This window comes from Salminus brasiliensis, chromosome 14 (genome assembly GCF_030463535.1).
Source record: "Salminus brasiliensis chromosome 14, fSalBra1.hap2, whole genome shotgun sequence".
NCBI classification, from domain to species: domain Eukaryota; kingdom Metazoa; phylum Chordata; class Actinopteri; order Characiformes; family Bryconidae; genus Salminus; species Salminus brasiliensis.
Window position 1 is genome coordinate 11,879,250 of NC_132891.1, and position 26,734 is coordinate 11,905,983.

General features: G+C 39.9%; 1 protein-coding gene across 2 annotated transcripts in view; it reads left to right on the forward strand.

Annotated features, from left to right (window-relative positions):
- Nucleotides 1-753: 753 nt before the first annotated feature.
- Nucleotides 754-26,734, forward strand: part of ephb2a (eph receptor B2a) — a 72,902-nt gene continuing 46,921 nt past the window's right edge. For both annotated transcript variants that reach the window (XM_072656372.1, XM_072656373.1), the window contains exons 1-3: nt 754-901; nt 19,675-19,739; nt 20,412-21,096. In XM_072656372.1, coding sequence (XP_072512473.1) covers nt 802-901; nt 19,675-19,739; nt 20,412-21,096 — 850 coding nt within the window. In that variant the 5' untranslated portion in view covers nt 754-801. The remainder of the gene's footprint in view (nt 902-19,674; nt 19,740-20,411; nt 21,097-26,734) is intronic.

A 26,734-nucleotide genomic window follows, 5' to 3' on the forward strand; every position in this document is an offset into this window, starting at 1 on the left:
ATTCGTCTGTAATCCGCAGTGACACGATTGGAAAGATTACATACGACAAGATTAACTGATGATCTCGATAGAAGATCATGCCACACCAGTTCTTGGTGACCTACTCTGTGCTCTTCCCTCCTGTTCACTCACTGAGAGAGAGAGAGAGAGAGAGAGAGAGAGAGAGATAAGGGGGGGGGGGGGGTCTTATCTGAACGCCAGGTGGCGCTGTTGGTGCAAGCTGATGTTTAGTGAAAGCCAGGCACAATGGAAGCCCACTCAGTAAGCCATGTGCGTGTAACCTGGAATAAAGATCTGCTCAGATATATACTGGTTTTACTTATCTAAATATTTAATGCACTCGCTCAGTTGCCACTAGACATTATTTTTGGACTTGGAGCTGACAGTGCAGCATTTTAAAAGAGGTCGCATTAAAGTGGATCGTGAAATAAACACTGAAAAATGTTTTTTTATAATATCAATAAAAATAATACAATACAAAAACCAATGATAGAGTGTAATAAAGGAAGCTTTATATTTTAAGAAATATTTAAAATAAATAAGCACTGACAAATCTGTTGCAATAACATTTTATATTATTATTATTATTATTATTATGACTAAAATGTAGCCTATAGAAACTGTTCAGTGTGCTGTCCATCGCTCTGTAGTCTGGAGCAGCATCACCCGGCCCCCCCTTGTCTGTATTTTATTGGTTTCGCCCAAACTTGGCGTAGTTGTGTGCTCTTCCTACCCAATGGGGCTTGTTGGATTGGTCGCGGAGACGGAGCTGTTACAGATGGGCCAGCGGATTCATTTACAATGAATATACCGGCTCTTTATAGTCAAATGGCCACTTTTACGGCAGTTATGCATATTATCCGTCTATTATGGATAGTGCCACCTTTATGGGCTGTGGAAGGTAAGAAACCATGTGTCTCTGTCTGCACGCGTGCTTGGAAATGTGTGTCAGCGCGAACTTGTGTGAGATGGTCCACCGTTGTCTTTCAGCACTGAAGGCTGTCTGAATTTTACAGACATGTTTTGGGGCAAGCTGCTGGGCTTTCCCCCGAAACGCTGGCTGCTTTAGGTGTAGCCCGGTTGTGCTCACTGCGGGGACAATGCGACCCCAGTTTAACGGAGCTATATCTTCATTTAATTTCCTCTTATTTTCATTTGAGGGCTCGATGCCGCCTTTATGTTGTTTCAGTTGTACCTGCAAACACATTGTGCTCGGAGTTCCTCTACAAATCCGTGTGACATCGGTGTTCATCTACAGAGAAGTTGTAGCATCAGAAGTCAACGTTTATGTACTTGCTTTATGTCCCGATGCTTTGTTTGCGTCCAGTGATGTTTTATTCGATACATTAAACGGACTACATCGAGTCAACAGTCTGTGTAAAAAGGGTTCAAGGCACATTTAATTGATTCCCATTTTACAGTCTGAAGCCTAGTTTCTCCTCCTCACGTCTAAAATGGAGTGATTTTTTACGATTTAGCGCCGTAGACCATCATTAGCACCGCGTCTGCCTCAACATCTGCCTCGGCGAGCCAGCACCTGAGGCGTTGTGCTTCCCACTCGCTTTACGGCAAGCCACGCCCACGGCACCAGGATTGGCTATTAGTTCGCATTGATAAAACTGTCGAACAGCTTGGGATTGAACTAGTAGCCAATCAAAGCGCAGCAGCCAGGATCCCACCAGCCAATCCCAGTCGCGGTAGGCGGTGTTATCCGCAATACGGGTGGGAATAACTGAAACCTGAAGCTAAGCGCTGTAATCAATACACCGATTTCCTGACACTAATACAGTGTCATCTGTTGGAATTTTAATGAACCTACGTTGAATAGTAGCTCCTGAATTTGACTAATTTCTTCGTTGTGTTAATCAATGGACTAGACTAATGTTTGTAGTGCCCAATCAAAGTAAACCTGAACTGAAGAAATACTAAGAGCTGTCATCAGTTAATGGCTAATTTTGATGCCAAGGTGGCTCATCTAGTGATGGGCAGTATATTCCCACAGTATTCTCAGAGAGACTCCCTCTCTCCCCCACTGCTCCTATATGCCAGGGCCTTTGTTGACCTGTTGCACAAATTGATTTGATAGTTAAAGCCTTTGCTCCTCATCACAGACTTCCTTTAGGCACACAGGTTTCATTTCACCGCAAAACTCCTTCGCCACACTCGATGACCCCGTTTTCCTAGCGGAGGCATTTGTGGACCATTTCCCCCTCTGCCTTCATGAAGACACTGCTTTAGCTGGAGACTCCGAGCTCATCAGCGCGGCTGATTTGTTTGGTCTGTGAAATGGATTCTCTGCCTAAAAGCTCCTCATTCGATGTTAACTCAATCCAGAAGATGAATGCTTCATGGTGTTCATGGTTCATGGTGTGTATTTTACTGTAAGGGACAGTAAAATACACACAATGGGTGCATTATTTCGGTCAGTCATTAATAGACTGGACAAATGAGCAACATTGCAAATGTAAGAAATATGACAATTCAGCTAAAATCTTAGTTTTCAGTTCTCTTTTCTGACAAGAAGGAAGTCAGTAAGAAATCTGGGTGCAGAAAAGGGCTGGAATACCCTGGCTGATATCATCTTCTAGGTTTATGACATTGGGGTGTTTATTTAGTTTGTACTGTCAGTTTATTTGGCAGGTGATGATATTATTTGCTATTTAATATTTAAGTTGTTCAGCTGAACTGATCCTTCCTTGCGTCTTTCAGATCGATCAGGCATGCGTACTGCTGTAGAACTGTGAAATTATTACCTAGAACTGATGTAGAACCAGTCGGCACGGCGCTGTTTTCCAACATTGTCCTTCCATTAGTTTACTGCGTTCTCTCGGATCTCCTCTGCTCCGAACAGTGAAACTGTGTTGGGTCCAACTGTCAGTCCATGACTTCAGTCCATTCATTAAAGTAGAAGCATATGGATTAGATGAGAGTAAATTAGATTTTTGTTTAATTTCACTTAACGGTAAACAATTTTCGTAGATTTTTTTCAGGGGGTGGTTGGGTACACAGTAGAAGATCCAAGGAAGGCAAGAAAACTTATAATTCTAAAGTTCATATTTTATATTTTATTATTTACAGTTAATATTTTACATTTGTGCGTTAACTCAACTTATTTTACTCATGCTTTAAACTTAATGTCTTGGTTCTCTCATTTTGGTCAGCAACACAGTTCACAAAAACCATTATTAAATGTGTTGCAGCTAAAATTGCTTAATTTTTTATTTATTATTATTTTTATTATTATTAATAATTATACCCCTCCATCGGTTTACTGTTTATTCCCCTCTGTGGGGGCAGAACCCCCCTATCCTCTGTGAAACCCTGTGCATTTCTGTGTCTAGGAAAGAAAAGGCAATTGCTGCAGAACTGTGTTTTACATTATGTCTTTTTGCAGCTCTAGAGTGACACAGTGGTCTAGTTGCTTGCTTATCAAGAGTCAGGAGATCATACAATATATGTGCAAATGTTTATAGACACCCCTTCTAATGAAAGCACTCTGCTACATTAAGTTGCACCCATTGCTGACGCAGATGTACAAATGTGAAATATATTTTTGCATTAAATTAAAAATATGTGAGTGTTTTAAATTCTACTCAGTTTCACTATTGAGCAGCAGAGGCAGGTTAGCAGCAGGGTCCTCCAACTGCCGCTATAGTGAGTGAGTGTGAGTGCACACCACATGGCCCCACCAGCTGCCAAATCAGCATAAAGAACATAGGCTCTCAGGGACTAATGTAAAGGAAAGGGGGAATTGTTCATGTGGATGTCTGGAATTTGCTGTGGTGGACAGTAAATCGGTGCATGTACTTCACTGCTGTACTTGTATTTTTTAAATATTTATACTTCACTGATCGTATTTTCAAGACTAAGGGCCCTGTATTACACTCAGCGCAAGGCGTTGCGATGCTCATTGCTATCTCACACCCGTCCAACAGTCTATTTTCATTTCTTCTGCCTGTGCCGTTTAAATAGCAGCTTGCTTGTGAATATATCTACGCTGATGGGTGTGGTGGTCTCGAAATGTGGTGTGTTCAGGTCAATTTCTGTCTTATTGCTATCTTGGCAACGGAGATAACAGGTGTGCCACTGACTGAAAACAAGCTAGGCAGACGTCAGCAGTCGTTCATTGCTATTTAGACAGTGAATTGTCAACACAGGCCTGTGCCCAACGCGGGTACACCCCTCTTTGCGCCATTGAAATAGCAATCACCTAGCTCTTAAAGGAGTGGCCAGTGACACGCTGATTGGTTTATTGCACGTCCCAAAACACACTCATGATTAATGAAGAGACTCAGTACATGACTTTTGCACGTTTCGAGCCGCGCAAGGCGTACTTTTCCCATTGTTACGATAGCAAAGACACACTGACAAGTCCTAAAATAAGCTGCAAGGTTGACGACTCACCTAAGATCGGTAAAATAGGGCCCATATGCTTGTTACTTCACTACATTTCAAACCTGAGATATCTTACTTTTAGCGAATGTACTGTTACTCATTTCTCTGAAGATACTAGCCGAAACCAACCAATCATACTGCATCTTTCAGTGAACTCATCAGTTACTTTTGGAAAAATAGTGATTACAAGCAGGATTACATTACATCCTAAAAAAACACTACTCTTACCATGTTTGTCTGTGTTTGTGAGATGCTGCTGTATTTGATGTTTGTTGTGACTTCTCTTTTTTATGTTGTACAGAGCTAATTGAGTATAACAGCGCCCCCTGTGGAGAAGCTTGAGTTAGCTCTGTCCAGTGTAAATTAGTCCCGCCAGCAGTAAATATTGTCTTAGCTTTAAAAGACAAACCATTTTAAGTTAAGACAAGCTAGGACTGCTGTGTGATTAGCTGACTGTTGTACGCTGCTGTGTCGTCTAAACCTTTCTTTTTTTTAATCCAAAAGTAACTAGAAGTAATCAGATAATGTTACTTTACAATAGTAATCCTCTCAATCCTGCACTTATTAAACTTTTCAGAGTATGCCGGTCTGGGATCAGTTAAGGTTTACATAATTCAATTAGATAGCTGATGAGGGGTGATCTGCGATCAGCACTTTTAAATGTATGCTTGATAAATGACTCAATGCCCCATATCAGCTAATAAACAGAGCTTTTTTATTTTAGGTCATGTGTGCACAGCTCAATAGAAATAACACTACAGTCACTAGATAATTAGTTTGACAATTAAGTGCATTTAACCCAAATCCAATTAAAATACAAAAAGAGGGCCTTTACCTATACTTAAGCGCATCTGTTATTTTTTACTCAAATATAGGGACTTTAGGAAATTTTCCACCAATTATAATTTGTTGCTTTTGATTTGTTAGAATTAAAAAAAAAGACTGGATTTGATCCATTCCAGCCAACTACTGTATCATGTTTTACCTATTCTGCATCAGAGATTTAGCAAACTGTGTTTCGTTGTACTGTACAAGCCTGTATAAGAACAATAAGTGACCTGAAATGAATTGAGCTGTGAAAACTATTACAATGGTAAATATTCCATTGCTGTATGATCAGCCAGTCTTTTCTTTAACTGTAAAGACTTAACTGAGCTACTTATTCATATTAATTTCTGGTGAACATTTTCATGCATTGTTTGAATGATTGCAACCTGTATGCCTATGAAACCTGAACCTGCCTGTTCTTCTTCTGTTCAGCTGTATCACAAGGTGTGACAACTGGATCAGGATGAGACCTTGACCTTTAATTAATGATAATTTTTAATCATTTTAATACTTGTCGCTATGGCACCTGGACAACGGTTGCGAGGTCATGTGATGTCTTAGAGCGCGGGCTCCATGTGACGTGCGTCAGGCCGGGCTCTCTGCCTGCTGCTCCCTCCCGTCCTTGTGTATTAGGAGCAAGACCTCCCCCTGGCTCCTCTGACATCTTTGCTAGCCTTTATGTAAGCAGGGCGAACCTGACCGATTTCAGCCGTGTCAGAAGCCATTGGCTCAGAGAGGCCTGTCTGGTCTGCACAGAAATGAACTGAGTGGACCGTTACTGTCGGCCTTGTCCTCGTCCTCGTCCAGCATGACTCTTCGAAATAATCAAGCCAGGATTCAGCTTGTAATTATACAAGCTGTGCCGAGTGGGTACTTGCTCGTGGTTTTACAGCATCTGTCCGCTGAAGTGTGATGTTAATGTGTGATTGGGATTTTGAGTCGCGGTAGCCAGAGACACTTGAAATGCTTCCCGGTTAAATGACAGAATTTTGTCTGCAGGCTGAGGAAGGGTCAGAATGGTGAAATTATCAGGTATTCAAGGGGGACTTGCCAAGTGCCTGACAGCTTAATTATCCCTCTGTCTCCTCAGTTTTGTTTAATGTGTCAATTTGGATGAAATTGGGCGAACTGGACTGTCTTTGCAGAGTTGGTTACATTGTGTGACTAATTTGCTGGAAAGCTTGTTTTCCTAAATAAATGTCTCATTTTGAAACGCTATATAAAATATACCATAGCTGAACAGAACAGATGTGTGTGATGCATCATGCCAGATGAATGCACAGCACAGCGCAGCTCTTCTCAGCACTGCATTGTCCTCTAAGCCTCTAAGCTGTTCCTGCGTACTGGCTGGTTGAGCATGTAGAGCATTTTGCATTTTCTGGGAAGTTATAATAATAATAATAATAATAATAATAATAATAATAATCAATACTAGTGTACCAGAATATTTTTTCTTTTAGAGGCATTGATAGATAGTATGGATTAGTGTATATCCACTATACCATTCTACTCCCTGTCGTTATTCTATTCCCTATTTCCAGTTTACACTACCTTTCAGAAAAGCAGTATTTTATAATATATTTTAACTTACTCACTTAAAGAAACATACATAAAAAATGCTATTTAAAAACTATTCAAATCTACACTCTGAATGACAATTACAAGCCGCATCTTTGTAAACACTTTGTAAACTTCCTGATAAATCACTGTACTGATAATTTTTCTGAGCTCTGCTAAAGCCTGGGTAGACTGATAACTCACTGGGCTGATCAGTTATTTATCTCAGTGTTACTGAGCTCTACTAAAGCATGAGTAGACTGATAAACCACTGGGCTGATCAGTTATTTATCTCAGTGTTACTGAGCTCTGCTAAAGCCTGAGTAGACTGATAAATCACTGTGCTGATCAGTTATTTATCTCAGTGTTACTGAGCTCTACTAAAGCATGAGTAGACTGATAACTCACTGTGCTGATCAGTTATTTATCTCAGTGTTACTGAGCTCTACTAAAGCATGAGTAGACTGATAAACCACTGGGCTGATCAGTTATTTATCTCAGTGTTACTGAGCTCTGCTAAAGCCTGAGTAGACTGATAAATCACTGTGCTGATCAGTTATTTATCTCAGTGTTACTGAGCTCTACTAAAGCATGAGTAGACTGATAAATCACTGCGCTGATCAGTTATTTATCTCAGTGTTACTGAGCTCTACTAAAGCCTGAGTAGACTGATAAATCACTGTGCTGATCAGTTATTTATCTCAGTGTTACTGAGCTCTACTAAAGCCTGAGTAGACTGATAACTCACTGGGCTGATTAGTTATTTATATCAGTGTTACTGAGCTCTACTAAAGCATGAGTAGACTGATAACTCACTGTGCTGATCAGTTATTTATCTCAGTGTTACTGAACTCTACTAAAGCATGAGTAGACTGATAAACCACTGGGCTGATCAGTTATTTATCTCAGTGTTACTGAGCTCTACTAAAGCCTGAGTAGACTGATAAATCACTGTGCTGATCAGTTATTTATCTCAGTGTTACTGAGCTCTACTAAAGCCTGAGTAGACTGATAACTCACTGGGCTGATTAGTTATTTATATCAGTGTTACTGAGCTCTACTAAAGCATGAGTAGACTGATAACTCACTGTGCTGATCAGTTATTTATCTCAGTGTTACTGAACTCTACTAAAGCCTGAGTAGACTGATAAATCACTGTGCTGATCAGTTATTTATCTCAGTGTTACTGAACTCTACTAAAGCCTGAGTAGACTGATAACTCACTGTGCTGATCAGTTATTTATCTCAGTGTTACTGAGCTCTACTAAAGCCTGAGTAGACTGATAAATCACTGTGCTGATCAGTTATTTATCTCAGTGTTACTGAGCTCTGTTAAAGCATGAGTAGACTGATAACTCACTGTGCTGATCAGTTATTTATCTCAGTGTTACTGAACTCTACTAAAGCCTGAGTAGACTGATAACTCACTGTGCTGATCAGTTATTTATCTCAGTGTTACTGAGCTCTGTTAAAGCATGAGTAGACTGCTGTGTTTTCTGCGTTGTTCAGATGCATTCAAATTAGGCTGACCAATCAGAGCTCCATTGTCATGGTTGCAGACAAAATGGATGAGAAAATTTATGAGAGCTGGGAAGATTCTAATCCCTCTACAAAGCACAGAAGATGCATCAGACTGGGTGTGAAGGTTCCAATATGTTAAAAATCACACACAATTTCTCCAAAAAGTGTGGATAGTCCTTAACTGTTGTCCAGGGTTCATAATATAAAAAAACAAGATGCCATATTAACGTCTTTTAAATGTATTCATGGTTGGTGTGACGCAACAGATAACACCACTACCTGCCAATGAGCTACCAGAGCATGTGGGAAACTGGGGTTCAATTCCTGGTCTGGGTGACTATGCTGCGTTACACCAATAAGAGTCCTTTGGCAAGACTCTTAACACTATATTGGCATAACCCTGTAAGTCGCTCTGGATAAGAGCGTCAGCTAAATGTCATAAATGTAATATTCTGATTTTTGTATATGTATTCATGTTCAGCCATCACTAGACTGCCCAGCCCTATCAATGTCAGTTTTTTCAGGCCATTCTTTCACCATAAAATACCTACAACATAGGAAGCATGAGTTCATTAACATTAATAATGCTAACTAATATCCGATACCATGAAACTGGGTTATATTCGGAAAATATCTCTCAGCATATTAGAGAACTGTAATCGCTGTAAGTGAAAAATAACGAATTCCCTCACTGCTGATATATGCCAGCTGTCTGGCCCTCCATGATAAATGGAAGCAATGAAGTGAGTGTCTGTAGCAGCAGTTTTCTTTGTTGAAGGGATCACATTTGGACACAACATGTCATGACCCACATGCTTTTGTTCCAAGGAGAATTGGGGGGAAAGTGGGAGAGCTCCCTGAGCTAAATATTCAGTACTCGGAGTGATTAAAAATCAGATGAAAAGTTAATTTGCTCTTATGGCCCGAAGCTACTAATCTACTCAGATATCCACTGAGGCGCAGATGTGATTTGCAAATGGATATGGATATTTTAGAGACCATCAGTCTTCAGTCGAAAAATATCACCCAGTAGAACTTTCACAGAGTAATTCGGTGGCATGCTAATTCCTGGGCTCATTTTACATCACTGGGAATTCTATATATCATTGAATAAACATTAATGAAAAGCCTTCTTAACGGCAAAAAAGAAGGTGGCAAAAATCGGGATATATCCAGACTGTTTCTAAGCAGGTTTGCCTTTCTTTTCAGTGCAGGTTTGGTTTTTTTTTCCATCTTGGATCTTCCCTTATTTTTGCTAATAGGAAATTCCACTGCCGCTTCAAAAGGTATACATAATTGAATCATGAAGATGCAAACTCATTCATTCAGAGTGGTTTGACGTGAAATTCTAGGTCAGAATGGTTGATAGTGGTTGTGACAGGAACCAGGCGTCCGAAGTGTTTATTGCCTCTAAAAGCTTTCTCACTGAACGTTATTGCATGAAATGGTTACAAATACGCTTCCTGACGCCCAAGACACTGTTTAACAAACGTTTAGAGAGAACCTCTTGCCCTCTAAAGCCCATTTTTAAAATCCATTCATGGCAGAGAGATACATACAGGCCATTGTAAGGCAAACTAGTTCTTAAAAATGGGTCCAAACACCTTGTTTTCTCAGATAAACCATGATTTTACCATTATCAGCATTGCATAGTAAATACTTGTGCTGTTGATATTGCAAGCCCTGGTTCCTATTACCACCCCTATAGTTTCTCTACACTGAATCATTTCATTCTAAGATCATCTGAATGACTATGTTTACATCTCAACCACTAAATTATGTTGAATTGTTTTGAAAAAATGATGGATTTTCCCCTGAAGCTACCCTATATCTCTTTGTATTGTACTCACAGTTCCAGGTTTATGGATTCTAAGGCCCCTTAAACAGAATTCCTCCGGGAACTGATCAGTCTGCACTCTTGACATCAATATTTGCCTGGGCTGTGACAGAAACCCTATTGCATAACCATAATGTTGTCAGTGGCAGCTCAGTCCAAATTTACTGCCAATCAATACACATCATTATGCAGTGGCATTCAGTTCCCCAAACTAAAAGAAATCAATAAAGCTATTGGGATATTGAACACAAAGGTTGGGAATTAAACTATGTTGATTGGATCTCAGCAAGGAAGCAAAATGGCTAACTTTCGATTTGACCTTTTTTCTTTAATGAACATTTTAGGTTATTATAATAAAGTGGCTCAACCACAATTTTCTTTGTGAACCCCCCCCCCCCACCCCCCCAAAAAAAACTGTTCTAACTGACTTTTTTAAATTAACTTTTACATATATTAATAATAGAGAATTCATTCACAATTTACAATGTATTTATTTATTTATTTTGTTAGTTTGAAAGCGTCGACAGGGGGCACAGCACATTTTTCATTTCCGTGGTTCTCCTGAAACTGTTTCTGGCCTAGATAATGCCCATGAAATATGTGATATCTGTGAAAACATTGCTTCTTGACATAGACACAACCTGAAAAACACCAGCATCCTTTTCATTTACTGGTGGCCCCATTGATTCAAGTCACAGCGTCTCTGTGCTCAGTCTGTTGGTGTGTTTCAGAGTTTTGCTAGTCTTTATCTCTGTCTAACATGCTGATCACTGATTGGCTGAGGTAAATGAGGGTGTAAGGCCTGCTTGATTGTCTAGTCCTGGGTGTTTGTTCCAGCTCATGTCCCACATTGCCATGGAAATGCAGCTTGTGGCTTGGGGGGCTATGCTGAATGGCTGATGGAGCTGTATATTATGAAAGTACAGCTCCCCTGACCCTCGCCATCCAGCTCATGCTCGCAAATGTGCCACCCTTACTGTAGACTAAGATATGGCCTGAATAGCTGTAGTGAACACGTCTGCCATACTGATGACCATTTCTAGAGGTCCCGTGCAAAACACATGGCCAATTTCACAAAGGTCTGGGTCTGGCGACATAGATCCTTTAGTTTTGCTAATGACTCTCCAACACAGGAAACACAGGATGTCCAGAGGCCTTACATGCCAGAAAGTCTCAGAACAGAAACTTTCTGACAAGCTAAATGTCTAAATTCCTAAAAGAACATTAATCTGCTGATGAAACTGCAGATCTCATGGCAGTAAGTAGATTTGAAGAGTGCTAGAATCGTCGCTGTACGATTTCGCTTTCCTGATATTCTCAGATTCATTCTCAGATAATTACCCAGCCATCTGTGGAACAACAGCGACCCCAGCATAGGTGTGTGGACTACCTCAAGTCACTTAAAACCAGGAGTCTGATTTTGGATTAAGAACTTTAAACCTTTAAAACTTTTAATGCTTTTGTTAAATGAGACAAAAACATGTATTGCTTCATTCCCCTGTTAACTAAATCACCCTGGCCATAGTTCTCCAGGATGACATCTGAGAACCTGCATTTGACATGTTGTCTGATCTACTATAATTTGTTTATATAAACTAGTTTATTAGATGCTTAAATTAGCTTAATTAGCTATTTTTTATCTCACTCTTATCAACGTGCTGTTCTGTATTCTTTTTCTGATGTACCTTAATCTGTCCAGTGACGGTACCGCTGTACCAAAGCCCAGGAAAGCTCTGTAGGCCCAGACTATGTTATTTATGTGTTGATTTTATATATCTATCAGTTGATCCATGCATCTGATTTCGTACACTTAGACAGTCACTTATTGTTTGAATGTATCATTTATCCTGCTATTTTCCTATAATAAAGTCATTGTACTGAAATCACCTTGAATGCATGTGCTGTGTGGTTCAGGCAATTCCCTTGACAACAAGTCCACCCCTCCTTGATTTCAACTTTAATTAAATCTAAATTTGACCACTGATTAAAGTGATTTATAATCAACCCTCTAGCAAATACGCTACATAGCTGTCAGGAGTTCAGGTCTTTGAAGAACCTGAAGAAAGCTTTGAATGTTACAGCCTGAACGCAGTAAAGGTTCGATCTGGCTGCTGAACATCATTACGATTTTTTGGTTTGATGTGAAATAAGCCCTTTACAGGGTCAGAATTGTGTCAGAACCAGACACAGTAATGGGGAATTTTATTAGGATTCGAAATTAATTTGCTGTGATGTGCACAGTCATTGAGAGTAACCTGGTGCTTTGAAAGGAAACTCACTGACAGTGTTGATGATATGTAATGTAGATGTAATGTAACCATATAAGCATGTAAACATGTAAGGTTCTCTAGACCAGTGCATTTCACGTCTAACTATGCCGAATGACTTTTTTACTTGTTAAAAAGTACACCCACCCTCAATATCAGAGGCTCTGGTAGGGGGTCGGAGACTGGGCTTAATGAGGCCCAGGCAGGGTAGAAAGGAACCAATCAGAGACTTCTCTGCTTCGTACATTGCCGCTTGTTTTATTGTCCAAAAAAATTGGTGTGAAAGGGCACTTACAGATAGAATTTCCAACCACACGTGGTGCACAGTCCAGGTTTGGAACGGAAAAGTGTGGTTTTCCGGCATAAAATGGCTTTTGTTGGACAAAAAAACTAAAGTTTTAACAAAGTGCTAGATTGTGTGTGAAACTGTTTATAGATTAGAAATAAAAATGTAGAGTTTGTTCGCTCTTTAAAGAAATGCTTAACAACTGGTGTCTTATGAATGATCTCAACAGGTTAAGACTAACGCTTGCAGATCTTTACAAAACATTTGGCTCGTAGTTAAAGTTCTAACAGGCACAATGTGCTGAATGCTGGTGATGGTCTATGAAAATCAACCTGTCCTGTTATATATTATTGGTTCACCAGTTGTTAAATGTGTAGAAACGCTTAACAACTGATGGAGCTGCCAATGTTGTTCCTGGCAATTCTGTCAGATTCAAAACTCTTCTGCACTATTGATATCACTTTTGTGTTTGTGTGCAGAAAAGGAGATATTTAATAATGGAATGAGAAATATCACGTCATAACAAGTCTTGTTGTCTGTGCAGCCTTGTTTTGAGGAAGGAAAAATCCTTTACGTTCCATCTGTTCGTTATCTGTTGACATGGAAACAAATGGGAAAAAGCAGAAATGACCAAGACTACTGAAGAAAACTGAATGTAAATGGAATTCTTTATATAAGTAACTATGTAATTAATCTTGCTTTTGCTTTATTCCATATAAATAGTGTAAAAAAATGATGACAATAGGCCCCCGAGGGTTGCCTAAATGGCTCGAAATGAGTCATATTAGAGCACGGTATGATGAAAGGCTCGGGTGGAAGTGTAAAAACAGCCAGTTGCTTATTTAAGGGAATCTGTTTCACTGAATTGATTTGGGCTCATCAGTGTTTTGTGAAATGCTTTCACTTCCTAGCTGCTTCTCACACTCACATATTTAACCATGCCGTATGAGTCAAGCGGCCGAGTAAATGTTTCAGCATCCCACCCACAGGCTGAGTGACAGAACTGGAGCACAGAGGATCAATGGGCTCTGTCCCCTTTCTAAATCAGGGATGCATTCTCCCTACAGTTCACACGAGTTTACCACGGTCCACCGCTGCAGTGCATGGGAAGACTTGAGCGGCCTTTGAATGGTATCCCCCGCGTGCTCCGTTCTTTCTGTCCGATGTTTGTTTCCCTTCAGATGGATCGTGGTACAATGAGAATTGGTGAAGAGCCGCAGAGCCTGCAGGTGTTTGTTAAAGTCATGCACCACCACACCTAATCTCTTTGTCATTGCTGTTGCGGAGGAGAGATTATTTGGGAAATCGGGTGGTGCCACGGGGCTTAAGCAAATGTCTCTACATGCTGTGGCCCCACATGAGTGCGACGGCAGTAATGTATGCAGTTCCTGCCGTATAGCCTTGCTATTGTATATGCCAAAATGAACAATGCGTATGCAAATGATGGGCCCAAGATTGTTCTTTAGTATTTTTGCTAAGATGGAATTTTACCCCAGACCATGGTGGGCTGCAGAGTTTTCTGAGGGATTTTCTAGCACATGTCATGTTTGATCAAAGCTCACTGTGAATTAATTAACTCCACATGAATTATTCAGCACGTTTCAAGTGCAGAGTATGAGCCTTTTCCTCGGCCCTCTTGGGGAAACAGACAAAGAGACAACCTCATGATAGTATTCCATTGGGGGAGTGTATTGTCATAAATAAACTCACCAGGGCTTGTGTTAGATCTCATATGAATGATCTCAACAGGTTAAGACTAACGCTTGCAGATCTTTATGAAACATTTGGCTCATAGTTAAGGTTCTAAAAGGTACAGTGCGCCGAATGCTGGTGACGTTTAGCATTTTTTGAAAAACCTCTATGAAAATGGACCTGTCCTGTTATATATTTTGGTTTAGTTGAGCAGGCATGGCGTATTTGTTTTAGCAGGTATCTGTTTTTCGGGGCTGATATCAGCAGAAAAAGCTGGATCAGACATCAGAGGGGAAATGAAAATGAAGGTAATTTGATCCTGGAACAAATGTAGCCTAAATTAGCGAACACGCACCCTGTTTGATGTGATGTTAGCTGTGCGTTTCTTCCTGTGGGGTTGTAGAGGGCTGCTTTTAGAGGCTGATCTTAAGTAAAGTGCTTCAATTAAAAAAAGCTCATTTTAAATTATTATTTGAAGAAGGGGAAAAAATGGGATTGATCAGTATCAGCCAATTATCAAGATTTTAATGTCAGTGTCAATATTGTCAATTTTTTTTTTTTATGTTTTTGCGACATCTCTTTAGTCCAACCAAAGCCAAAGCCTAAGCCAATAATAATATATGCCGATATCTCAACAATAAAGCACTATCGAAGACTGTGAGTGTCTGCTAGCTCAACATATCAACAAACTGAACATCTAGCCAACAGTACATTCAAAGACCTTGGTGATGATGCAGCCTGGTCTCAAAAGAAATTTGTACATATTTGAATAATAGACCATTTCAGAGTTACTGCAATGTGAACTATAGGATGGTTCCTTCACTATAACCTAAGCTCAACCTGACCCTAGTAGAATGTGAAGTTCTTACCGTTTCTGCAGGAGAAGCTCCTTGTGAATCATAGAATATATACAGGGCTTCACTGCATGCTGCTTTTCTCCATTATCCTTGTGAATCGTTCAGATTGTCTTGGGGTACACTTAAGTTGTTTTTGTATGTATCTTATAAGATCTTGTGAGATGATTCCACTTTACTTCGTCTAAATCTTAGGGGGTATACGGTGCATGCATTTTTATGTTGGCCAAAGTAAAATGAATAATTACGTAGATTTATAGCCTTCTGTGCTATGTAAATCATGAAGAAGACTGCCTTTATTGTTGGATATTCTATGTTTTTTCTTGCAAATGAGAGTGAAAGCTTATTCAGAGTGTGGTTCGGAATATTTGTTAATTGAGCATTTAATCAGAGTAACAATGGAACATATATCTATCTATTTTAAAAACATAAAATCCCTCCGTTTTTTAAAATACTAAAATAACAGATTTTACGATTCTAGTTTTTCCCTGTCAACATGACAGCACTGAAACTTTCAACAATCTACACCTTGGAAAGTGTTTTTGAAAAGCACTGTCAGTGACCCCCCCCCCCCCCCCCCCCAATCCACTCACAAACGCTGAGGCCAAAACGCAAAGACCATTATCAGTATCAGACACTTACAGATGGTATATCAGTATCGCTGGGTATTGATATTGGCCCAATATTAGTAGAAATTTCCGAATTGGATATTGTAGAGAAATAAAGAATGAATCCAGTTCTGTAACAAATCTGAAATAGCACGCACTCACACACTGGGCGAAGTGATATTGCTAAGTGTTTGAGTAGTTTACTTTTAGATGCTCATCTTAAGTGCTTCACTTGAAACAGATCATTTTAAATATATGAAGAAATACTGGATCAGTACTGAAATTCTGCTCATGATAAAGATTTTAATGTTGGTGTCAGGACCAGAAACATAACAGTCAAGTCACAAGTAACATATGTTGCAGTATTTCCTGTATACTACTTAAATCTGTATACAGTATTTCTTTAGGACTGAATTTCAGCTTCTTAGCTGAAATAATTTCACGGTTGCCATCAATCATTGTTGCTATCTTGACTGACAGGTACACAATGGAGGAGAGATTGCATATTCATCCATGTGATTACTCTTATGTGTTTGTAAGTGCAATAGAAATATTATCCAAGGTTCTTTCTATGCTAATGCAGCGGTGTGCTATTTTTCAACAAGCTCAGCTTTTCTCAGTGCATGTCCTGATTGAAGGCCCGGCGGTGGCTCTGGTGGTTTGGCTTGAAAGGAAGCCCAGGCTGCTGTATGTTTTTTTTCCTTGTTGTTGTTTTTAATTTTTTTTCTGATCATGGAGTAATGCATTATTACCTACTGTCATTTTTCAGCAGTGTTTTTTTTACTCTCGTTTGATGAAGTCCACTGCACACCATGCTTAAGCTGGGGACACCCTGTGGTGTCCAGTTTCAGAACATGTGCTATGGCAATGGGCTCTCATGTCACTTTCTTAGCGGCACCCTGCATTTTCCTCACAGCGTCCGACATGCATGCTCAGCACAGACGGCGTGTAATGAAATGAATAAACAAACCACAAAAAAAAGTGGGACTGAAAGTTGTCTCTTGGCACGCTGACCTAAAATTCAGTGAAGACTAGCCACGTTTCCACTGGGATTAATCCAGTGTGGCGTACAGAGCGTGGCTCAGCCTGTAAGGATTATATGTGCTGGACTTGCGCTCTCGTTGTCCTACTTTTCATTAAAATATCAGAGAGAGAGACAGAGAGAGAGCGAGAGACAGAGAGCGATAGAGAGGGAGGGAGGTGTATTGCAGGAATGCTTGGACAGATGGAGTGGGGGTTTCATTTAACTGTACCACGTAGAGAGAAACGCTCTGACTTTCCATCTCAATGCTTAGACATTTGCAAGTCTCTTCTGTTTCATGGTGGTATTTATAGTCTTTCTCTATTTAATGGGCTTTATTATTATTTTATTTTTTTTTACCAAAATTGCAGATTTTAGGCCTCTGTTGACTAGATGGCATCAGTATGTTGATCTGCAAGGGATTGTGGGATTGTCGCATGATCTGCTCGGTCGCATGCACTGACATATACTCATATTTCAACCCCCAACCACTAGGAACGTCGCTTAGCTGTAGAAGCTACTGAAATATAAATGAGCCACTTAAAGGCAGGGGCTGTATCGAGCCAGTGTTTAACAGGAGTCACAGGATTTTTTGTAACAGGCGCTTCTGGCTACCATATCCTACCCCTCGCGATTCCCGATTGAGAAATGCAGTGGGTAGCTTCAGTTCACTACGCTGCGGGTTTCTGTAGTCAACACTGAGGCCTACATAGCCTGGCAAACCTCCAGATGTGGTGACAATATCTACACATTAGACTAATTTCAGAATGCAATATCGCCAATGACTAATACATGCACAAGGCTTCCTTTATTGTTGGATGCACTATGATTTTTTACAAGAGTGCAAGCTTATTCAGAGCGCAGATTGCTTATTACTAGCAATAGAAATGCTTCAAAATTACTTGGAATAAAATTATTTTACAATGACTTTTGTTGAGGTTATTCCATTGTGAAGGTCTTTGCATGGCTGTGAGAATATGACCAGTGGCCAATTTTAGGCCTGTGTAGGCTAACTGAACACATTTCAAGTTGCAATATATAACATTATTTACCCTTAAACAATTGTAAACACTCTTAAACATTCAAATCAGTCCATTTAAATACCATTTAATAAATAATTAGCTTCCTGAAAGTACCAGTGTATCAAATCAGTGTGTCAGTGTTTGTCTTATTGGGAACGTTGCATGGGAAAAAGTTACTAAGCTACATTAATAACGCTGTAAAGCAAACCATTATTGTGGCACATGTTCAATGTTATAATAGGCTAACCCTCCTGGAACCTTTAAAATGTTCTTATAACTTTCTCTGTTAGCTGTTAGAGTATAAGAAATACGCCATCAGTTTCCATCAACATTCTCCAAAATACCTTCCTACTAATGTGACTGCATTTTATTTATTTTTTTATTTTTTGTAATACTGATCCAGGCTTATCTGATCAATCCTGATAATCCTGATGCAGATGTTTACATATCACCGTCAGCAGAACTCTATATTAAAATCGTTGCCTATTGACTTCGGCTCAGAGTTCCCATTTCAGCACATCTCTAGTACAAAAAGAAAATCCAGCATTCATTTTGCTTGTTGTTCTTTTGGTCCAAGTCCAGCTGCCAAAACAAGACCACAGCACCTGGTGGGAGCATAATTAACACAAACAAGTCATTTGCTTACAACACAAATAAATGTGAAAACACACAGTGTAAAAGATTGCGGCGTGGAGGGGAGCTTGTTCTGCTTCTTTGGTTATCGCTTTTAAGAGGGTTTTCAGACGAAGAGTGATAAACTGGCATACAGTGAAATAGTTCACTGATATAGCATTTTTTTTACAGCATACAAAGTAGTGAATAGGTGCATCGAAACTCCCCTAAGGAAGACTTGCATTGGTCCTCTGGTATCTATAAAAAACACTCAGGCATTGTATTAAAGTTGCAGGCAGACTGCCTAATTTATTTCTCTAATAGCCTCACTTTCTCCCTCTCTTTAGTCCACTGCAAATACACACCTGCTTGTGTGAGGTATTGGATTGATGGTTGGTCTGTTCTGTTCATCAAGAGCTCCAGTCTTATGTGTGCAGAATCTTTTGGGAGTTTGCACACCTGCTATGTTTCCTCTCCTGTGATTTATTTATATTCTCCATCTCCCTCCCTAGAAATCAGCCCGTGAAGGAGCACGGACGGAGTCCCGTTTCTAACGACTCTGCAAATGCGCAGCGGTAGTTGGGCATAAACTGGCTGAATAATTGAAAATGTGTCAGACTACAGGGCCGTTTCAGTGCAGTTTCACCCCACTTGCAGTAAAAAGGAAGGAAGTGTTCTACTATGCCTGGACGCTGGAGAGTGACGACGTGTCGAGCGGCTTTTTATCCACCCACACCTGCTTGACTCATGCTAAAATGAATACCCTGTACACCGAGACCCCCCCTCCCCTGTGTCCTCCCTCCTAGATGTCCAGAGTGTGAGGTGTAAGCAGGTGTCAAGACACAATGTGATCCATCACCGACGGTGCGAGACACCTTTAATCCGATAATGGTCTCGCATCCTTTTATTAAGAGTAAGAGATAAGCGAGAGGCAAGCTAGCCTAATAAAATGAGCCATTGTTATTCTACATGGCACAATGTGACTCATTGCTGATTTAGCATTCAGGAAAGCTATTTATTATGGATCGTAATTATTGTTGAGAGGCTCGAGCCAAATTAGCAACCTCATGAATGCCTGAATGGTCTGGGGAAAGAGGAAGAAAAAAATCTCATTACGGCAGCTGCATTGAAGTTGAATGTGTGTTTAACTTGTGTCTCTCCACCTTCTTTTCAGATGTTTTGATGGACTCCACCACAGCGACGGCGGAGCTGGGCTGGACTATATACCCGTCATTAGGGGTGAGCACTAGCAAACTGACCTACTCTGCTTTTTGCATTTGCCTTATGTAAACTGAGCGCTGTGCTCATTTACCTTATATAAACCCCGTGCTTCATTGCACAAATCCACAATGACTCATGCTGCTCAATGCCTAAAATAGCATTTGAAGGGAACCCAAATTAGACATAATAAGACTGAATAAAGCAACTGCTTTATTTTCACAATAATATGGATGTGCATATATTAAGGGATGAATAGACTGATATGGGAATTGTGGGCTGATGCCGATATCTAATATTTTTCATAGTTTTGCATCTGTCGATGCTGATGCATACAAATTTATAAATTGTACAGACTAAATTCACCATGACATGTAATAGAAAAATGTAATGTTGATTGGTGGAGTGCTGATTTTCTGAGTACAGTAGCCTAGCTTTGCATACATTCTGCTCTTCTGAGATGCAATAAATAAATGATCAAATATCCCTTTGAAATAACATTCATATCCAAGCATCTGGCCCAAAGCCCGATATCTGTGGCCCAACATCATTGTGCATCCCTAGCCTATATATTTCTATATATATATCACTGTGAAAAGAGATCTCTAGCACGTCTAGTGTTTGTAAGACATGCTTTCACCTTTAGCAGGAGGCATTACTAATTCACAGTCTCTTCCTCTGCTCTTTTTCCAGTGGGAGGAGGTGAGTGGCTATGATGAGAACATGAACACCATCCGCACCTACCAGGTGTGCAATGTCTTTGACGGCAGCCAGAACAACTGGGTGCGCACCAAGTACATCCGGAGGCGAGGGGCCCAGCGCATCCACGTGGAGATGAAGTTCTCGGTGCGAGACTGCAGCAGCATCCCCAATGTCCCCGGCTCCTGCAAGGAGACCTTCAACCTCTACTACTTTGAAGCTGACTCAGACACGGCCACCAAAGTGTTCCCAGCCTGGATGGAGAACCCCTGGATTAAGGTGGACACCATTGCAGCTGACGAAAGCTTCTCACAGGTGGACCTGGGGGGGCGCGTGATGAAGATCAACAGGGAGGTGCGAAGCTTCGGGCCCGTGTCTCGTAACGGCTTCTACTTGGCCTTTCAGGATTATGGGGCCTGCATGTCGCTCATCGCTGTGCGGGTCTTCTACAGAAAGTGTCCCCGCGTGGTGCGCAACGGGGCTGTCTTCCCGGAGACCTTGTCTGGGGCTGAGAGCACTTCCTTGGTGGCGGCCAGGGGCACCTGTATACCCAACGGAGAGGAAGTAGACGTGCCTATCAAACTGTACTGCAATGGAGACGGAGAGTGGTTGGTTCCTATTGGGCGCTGCATGTGCAAAGCAGGGCATGAGGCAGCGGAGAACGGCACCATCTGCAGAGGTGAGTTTGTCCGATCGTTTGAGATGTATTGATCCAAGCCTTGCCTGGTTTCATTTATATATATATATATATATATATATATATATATATATATATATATATATAAATATAAGCATATTAATAATATGAACAATGGAGATTCAAGGGGTGTGTAACAGATAAAGGAGCTAGTTGCTAAAACATCTACTGTTTCAGTTTGGTATATTAAAGCAAGCACATTTCATTCAGTGTAATTGTGTTGTTTCAGCCAAACAAGCTTTCCAACCCAAATACATAAAATATGTGCATTAAAAATAAATATGTTCCTCCTCTGAACCACTGGTGGTTTCTGGCTTTTTCCCAGTAGGAACAACTACGTTTGCATTGCTTAGCATGTAGTTACCGATTAGTAATCCTCAGGGTGTAATATCAGTCAATGAGCATGAAGGGTTAAAGAGGCTACATAAAATATTGAAAATATGAACAGTAAAATTCAAATGTATTTTATTTCCAAGACTATTAAAATTTATTTTGTTTTCATTCCTGAATTCATAGAGGATTATGAACTATGAATTCTGTAATGAACATTACAACTAGGGCTGGGCAATATGACAAAAACACTATAAATGATACGTTATGGTGAAAACCTTAACAAAATATGATGTTAAAGCACCAGTATTTATTTGTAAGTAGGGTTGTAGCGGTAACCATGGTATATAAACACAAAAAAACACAGCTGGATTCTTTTGCTTAAGATCACCTTTATTTACCTTTCATTTACACAAGACTGTACTTTGTTGAGTGTTATCCCTCCGGAAACCAAACCATTTCCACACAAACAACCCAAACATGTTCTTTTTTGGAATTAAATCGCACACAGATGGTAACCTGCATAGCAGGCGCGACATTACAAGTATGGTCATTTTTATATCTTGTATAACAGTTTTGAATATACCCGATGTTTACCCTGTTTACAGCTAGCCCTGCAGGGTGGAGGCTAGACTTAAGCCTGGCTAGCTCTCCCTGTAAGTTTTTAGCTGTGTTTCGAAGCCTGGGCCCTCAGTAGGACGGTTCTATGAGAAGTCCTATGTAGAATTCGTGTAGCCTATTGGTCACACAAACAAACAGCCTAAAGAGGCTTTAGGTGATTATTAAAACTAACATTGTAAAAAATATAATATTACAAGGTTTTTTTCATTTAATAAGTTTTAATTTTGGAATCCTTGAACCATATTTAATTGCTTGTTATACTTTTAATAAATCCAAGTGACCTAATTCACTAGTATAATCAATAGATAACAAAATATAATTTAGTTGTATATAAAATTATGTTGTATTTATTTATATTTGTATTTGCTGATTTATACCATAATGGCTCAACTTGTGTTAGAAATAACTGTTTGGTATAGACAAATAGTTGGTGAAACACACTTTGAAGGCTACAGCATATAGTATATACCTGTTCTTGATATATAGGGTCTGCATTTAGCTGCCCTTCCTCTTTATGTGCAGTAAAAATCATTATTTGAAAAAAGAAAAATGATGCAAAATGATGGTGGAATTAAAAAACCTGATTCTGAATGTATTGTATCCATGCTAACAAGTAAGAAGGTTAGCTGCCCTCTCTGCACACACACACATTCGCGGCTGCGTGGTACAGTCATGCAGCCCTGCAGTTATAAAACACTCACTCTCTGTGGAATGACGAGAGCCAGAAAGACATCAAGCCATTGTGTCTTTGCCTCTATCTGTCTCCATTTCTCCAGCTCTTTGTCTCCACTTTCAATCTGTGCAGGGCTTGCTTGATGGCACACATGTACAGTACACACACACACATACACATACACACACACACACACACACACACACACACACACATATACACACACACACAGTTAAACTAAGATTATAAAATGAAGTTATGCTGCCTGAGTGTTAATGCATGGTCTGGGTCTTTTTCATTCTGTAAGAATAATGGAACAATAATGAATAGGAATCTTTTAGCCACTGGTAATGCTAATCCTTCAGGCAGTGGTAATGCTATCCTATGGAAGGATTTAGGGAGAAGGTGTTTTCCCCCTTCTCTCAGCAGATATGATTACATTCATAGAGAGTGGAGCTGCAATGAGGAAATGATTTTGGCAGAGTTCTCCTGGGCACTGTTGACAGAATATAAATTACTAATGTCCCTCCATCTGGAGCAGTTGATGGATGGAAATCGGCAATATCCTCGGCGAGCACGCGGCAGATTGTCTCTTTTATTTCCCCTGGTGTTAATCCCCCTCGCTGCCACCACTTTAATGACACTACTAATTGACTAATTTGGAGTGTGGAGGGGGAGCGGCGTGGACGCTTCGACACGGCTCTCCCTGGTGATTCCATTCAAATATCAAGCACAACTAATATATCCCCCTGTGGTGGTTATCCAAGATGTGCGAGTAGACAAGTGATTTAAAAGCCGCCGTTTTCTAGCATCGCTGGAAACGCTGTTCTGTAGTTATTGTCATTAGCGGGATGTAAGGATCGAGTGGTTGAATTGTTGGTTAGCATGTCCTGTATCCCTTTTGTAGACATTATAAAGCACATTAGTCACATAAGCTTTTGATGCATTGCATTGTACGCCAGAAGAGGGTGACTCCGAAATCCAGAGACAACTTCTTTGGTCTCTTGGGCCATACTGTTCTTCCCCAGGCTCTGTATGTAGGTAGGAGACATATTAATGAACTCTGGTTCTTGAATTATGAAAGACAGCTGGATCTCACATTCTTGGAATGTGGAAAGCAGTGACATGAAATTTCCAGGCCAGTAATGATAACATAGATTTCTGTATCTGAAATTCCCATATTCGAGATTTCCATTTCTGTATGTGCTTTAACACACATTACATTTAACTGACAATAGATGGGAAGTATTACAAATGAATTAGGTTATATTATAGTTATATTACTTGCATTTCTATCACATTGCATTTTTGTTTATGTGGGTAAAAACATATGTATTTCCATCTGATCATTTCCCAACCTCTCTTTATCCTTTATAATTAAAGTATTTTTTTTGTTACTGTGCCTTTAATACAGAAATATGTAAATCACTCTGTTTTGACTGGATGCCCTATATTATATCTCACTCAAAAAGCAGTCTGTACTGAAACAGTCCATGTAATTTGAATTTCATCATTAGTTGATTAGTTTTAACAAAAGAACCATGTGGACCGGGGAGTGAACTGTAATGGAACAGTGTTTACTTACTCCATTACTCCAACTCCTTTATTAAAAAATGTGTTCTTCTTTAATACAGACCCTTTAACATGGTTATTTCTCTAGTCTTAACTAGTGGTAAAAAAAAGAATTCTGTGTGCAGCAAGATTGCAGACCCATTCAGAACGTCAATTTGGAGGTCAATTAATACATCATCAAGTCACACTAACTATTGATCAAATCCATATACCGTTCCAGGCCTGGTGAATTACTACCAGTGTCTTTCAGTCTCAATATAGTACCAAGGATGTTATGCTAACTAGAAGGAGCTTATTAGAATGTCTCATGCTTGTCAAAAAGCCAAGGGCAAAAAGAGACTTTGTCACACCTCTAGCAATTACAGTGGAGGTGCTAATTCAGTTAATCCCTCTAACCTTTTCTTCTTTTCCAATAACATGCAGTAATGTGTTACAGACAGCAGAGCCTGTCCACCTGGCTGCCATTCTATATGTGAATCTTAATCGGGGACATGTGTCACCCTGTGGCCGCCTGGATTCTGAACTACTGAATGTTTTAATGAGAAAAGATAAAAAATTTAGCACACTCCAGTTTTTTTGCAGCAAAAAAATATATATAAATAAATGTTTCATTGACTAAAATACTCTCTTAATGGGGGCCATGGTCACTAAATTGAGTTTAATACTGGGGAGGTTTGAGTTTGTTTGCTTATCTAATAATAGGGAAAGGATTTCAGGAAGGAATTAAGTGGGTAGCTAAAGACTCTTGAGTTTACCACAACTGTTTTTACTAGTAACCTTTTGTCTGTCCCACTTTTTATGTCCCAGGTTAGCATTATTCCAGGTTGGCAATATTAGTGACACCAGTTGATAACACATTATGCTATATTTAGCACATCCAAGCACCATGAAAACATATCCACAGATGGAAGTTGAACGGTACTGTGTATATGCCGTTCTGGATTTGTTGGGGTTGGTGAGGCTGTCCCGACTTTCAGAGTAGGAAATCCGACTGATGGGTGCATTCCAGTTGACATTTATAGCATCCCAGTTCAAATGGAACGCAGCATTAGTGGTGGGGGTGGAGGCCAGCAACACAATGCCTCCCGTAGTTGACCCCTCTGATGGGGATTGTACTTAGGAGGAAATCCTTTTTATTCAAGGACTAAACTGAATCTGTGCCTGATAACAAGCCCTTAGAGTATAGCATTGCACATGAATGAATTAACTCTGCTTTAAGTAGATGGCACACAGCCAAAATGATGTTTCCAGCCAAGCTTGCATATGTATGTAAACATGATGTTAATATACTGTTACAGTTTCTAATCAATTATTGATGGATTTCAATCAATATCACGTTCCCTGGTGCACATTCGTTTCATCATGTTAGTTAAACGGCTGCAAATTGAGGATGTCGCTTCTGCCTCAGAAGATCTGTTTACACGGCTGAATGTTTTTTTCGACCTTTTTTTATTTTTTTTTTGCATTTTCTTCATTTCTACTTCTGAGATTAAAACCAAGCATGAATAATGATTGATCTCTGTGAAATTTAACCCCTTTTAGTTAGGCCATTGCACAGAATGTGTTTGAGGTCACTGCTGTGAATCCTGCACAGCTAGAGGAGGACACATGGAAAACTAATACAGTGTCCTTTATGGTGCTCAAGGGCACTTCTGTGTATATTCCTGTATTTGCATTAGCTGACTAATTTGTTCACAGCAGTGTGAGGCACAGTGACCTCCCATACTTTCCATGTCCCCAGCTGTTGCAATGAACATGGACATTAGTACTGCGAGTGTACTGCTAACCTTGTGTTACCCAACGTGCAGATATGTTTAGAGATGTTGGTGCTGCCCCATTTAAACCATTTAACGTGTGAGTCTTCACTGAACTTTCTGGGTGCTTCATTGTTTTCCAAACCATAGTACTGCCTTTATTGTTAGATGCGCTGCTACCAAGTGTGTTTAGAATGTGAACAATGATATTAAAAATAAAGGGATACACTTCATATATGTAGTTTAAATAAGCTCATACAACAAATGATGTAAAGTTACACTTGAGGTGATTCATCCTCATTGAGCTAATGTAGACCTTGCATTCAACATTTTTTAGTCCTGGGCCTGGGGTGCTTCTGAATTGCTCATTTTAGTGTTTTCTCTGCCCTAACACAACACATAACTCATCCCATCAGCTAATTAAAAAACACTTCATTTAAACTTCAAGTTAAAATGTCTTGTCAGAGCAAAGACAACAGCTGCATTTGTGACGCAGGAGTCACACTGCAGTAAGAATGGGAAACAGTGTTTTTGTTAATCCAACATTTTAGCCTATTATTTTTCTGCAATATATATATTGCAATATTACAAAATACAGAAATTCCTACCATATTCCACCAGAAGTCAGTAATCCAACATGTCCTGTCACTAAAGATATTGGTGAGGTATA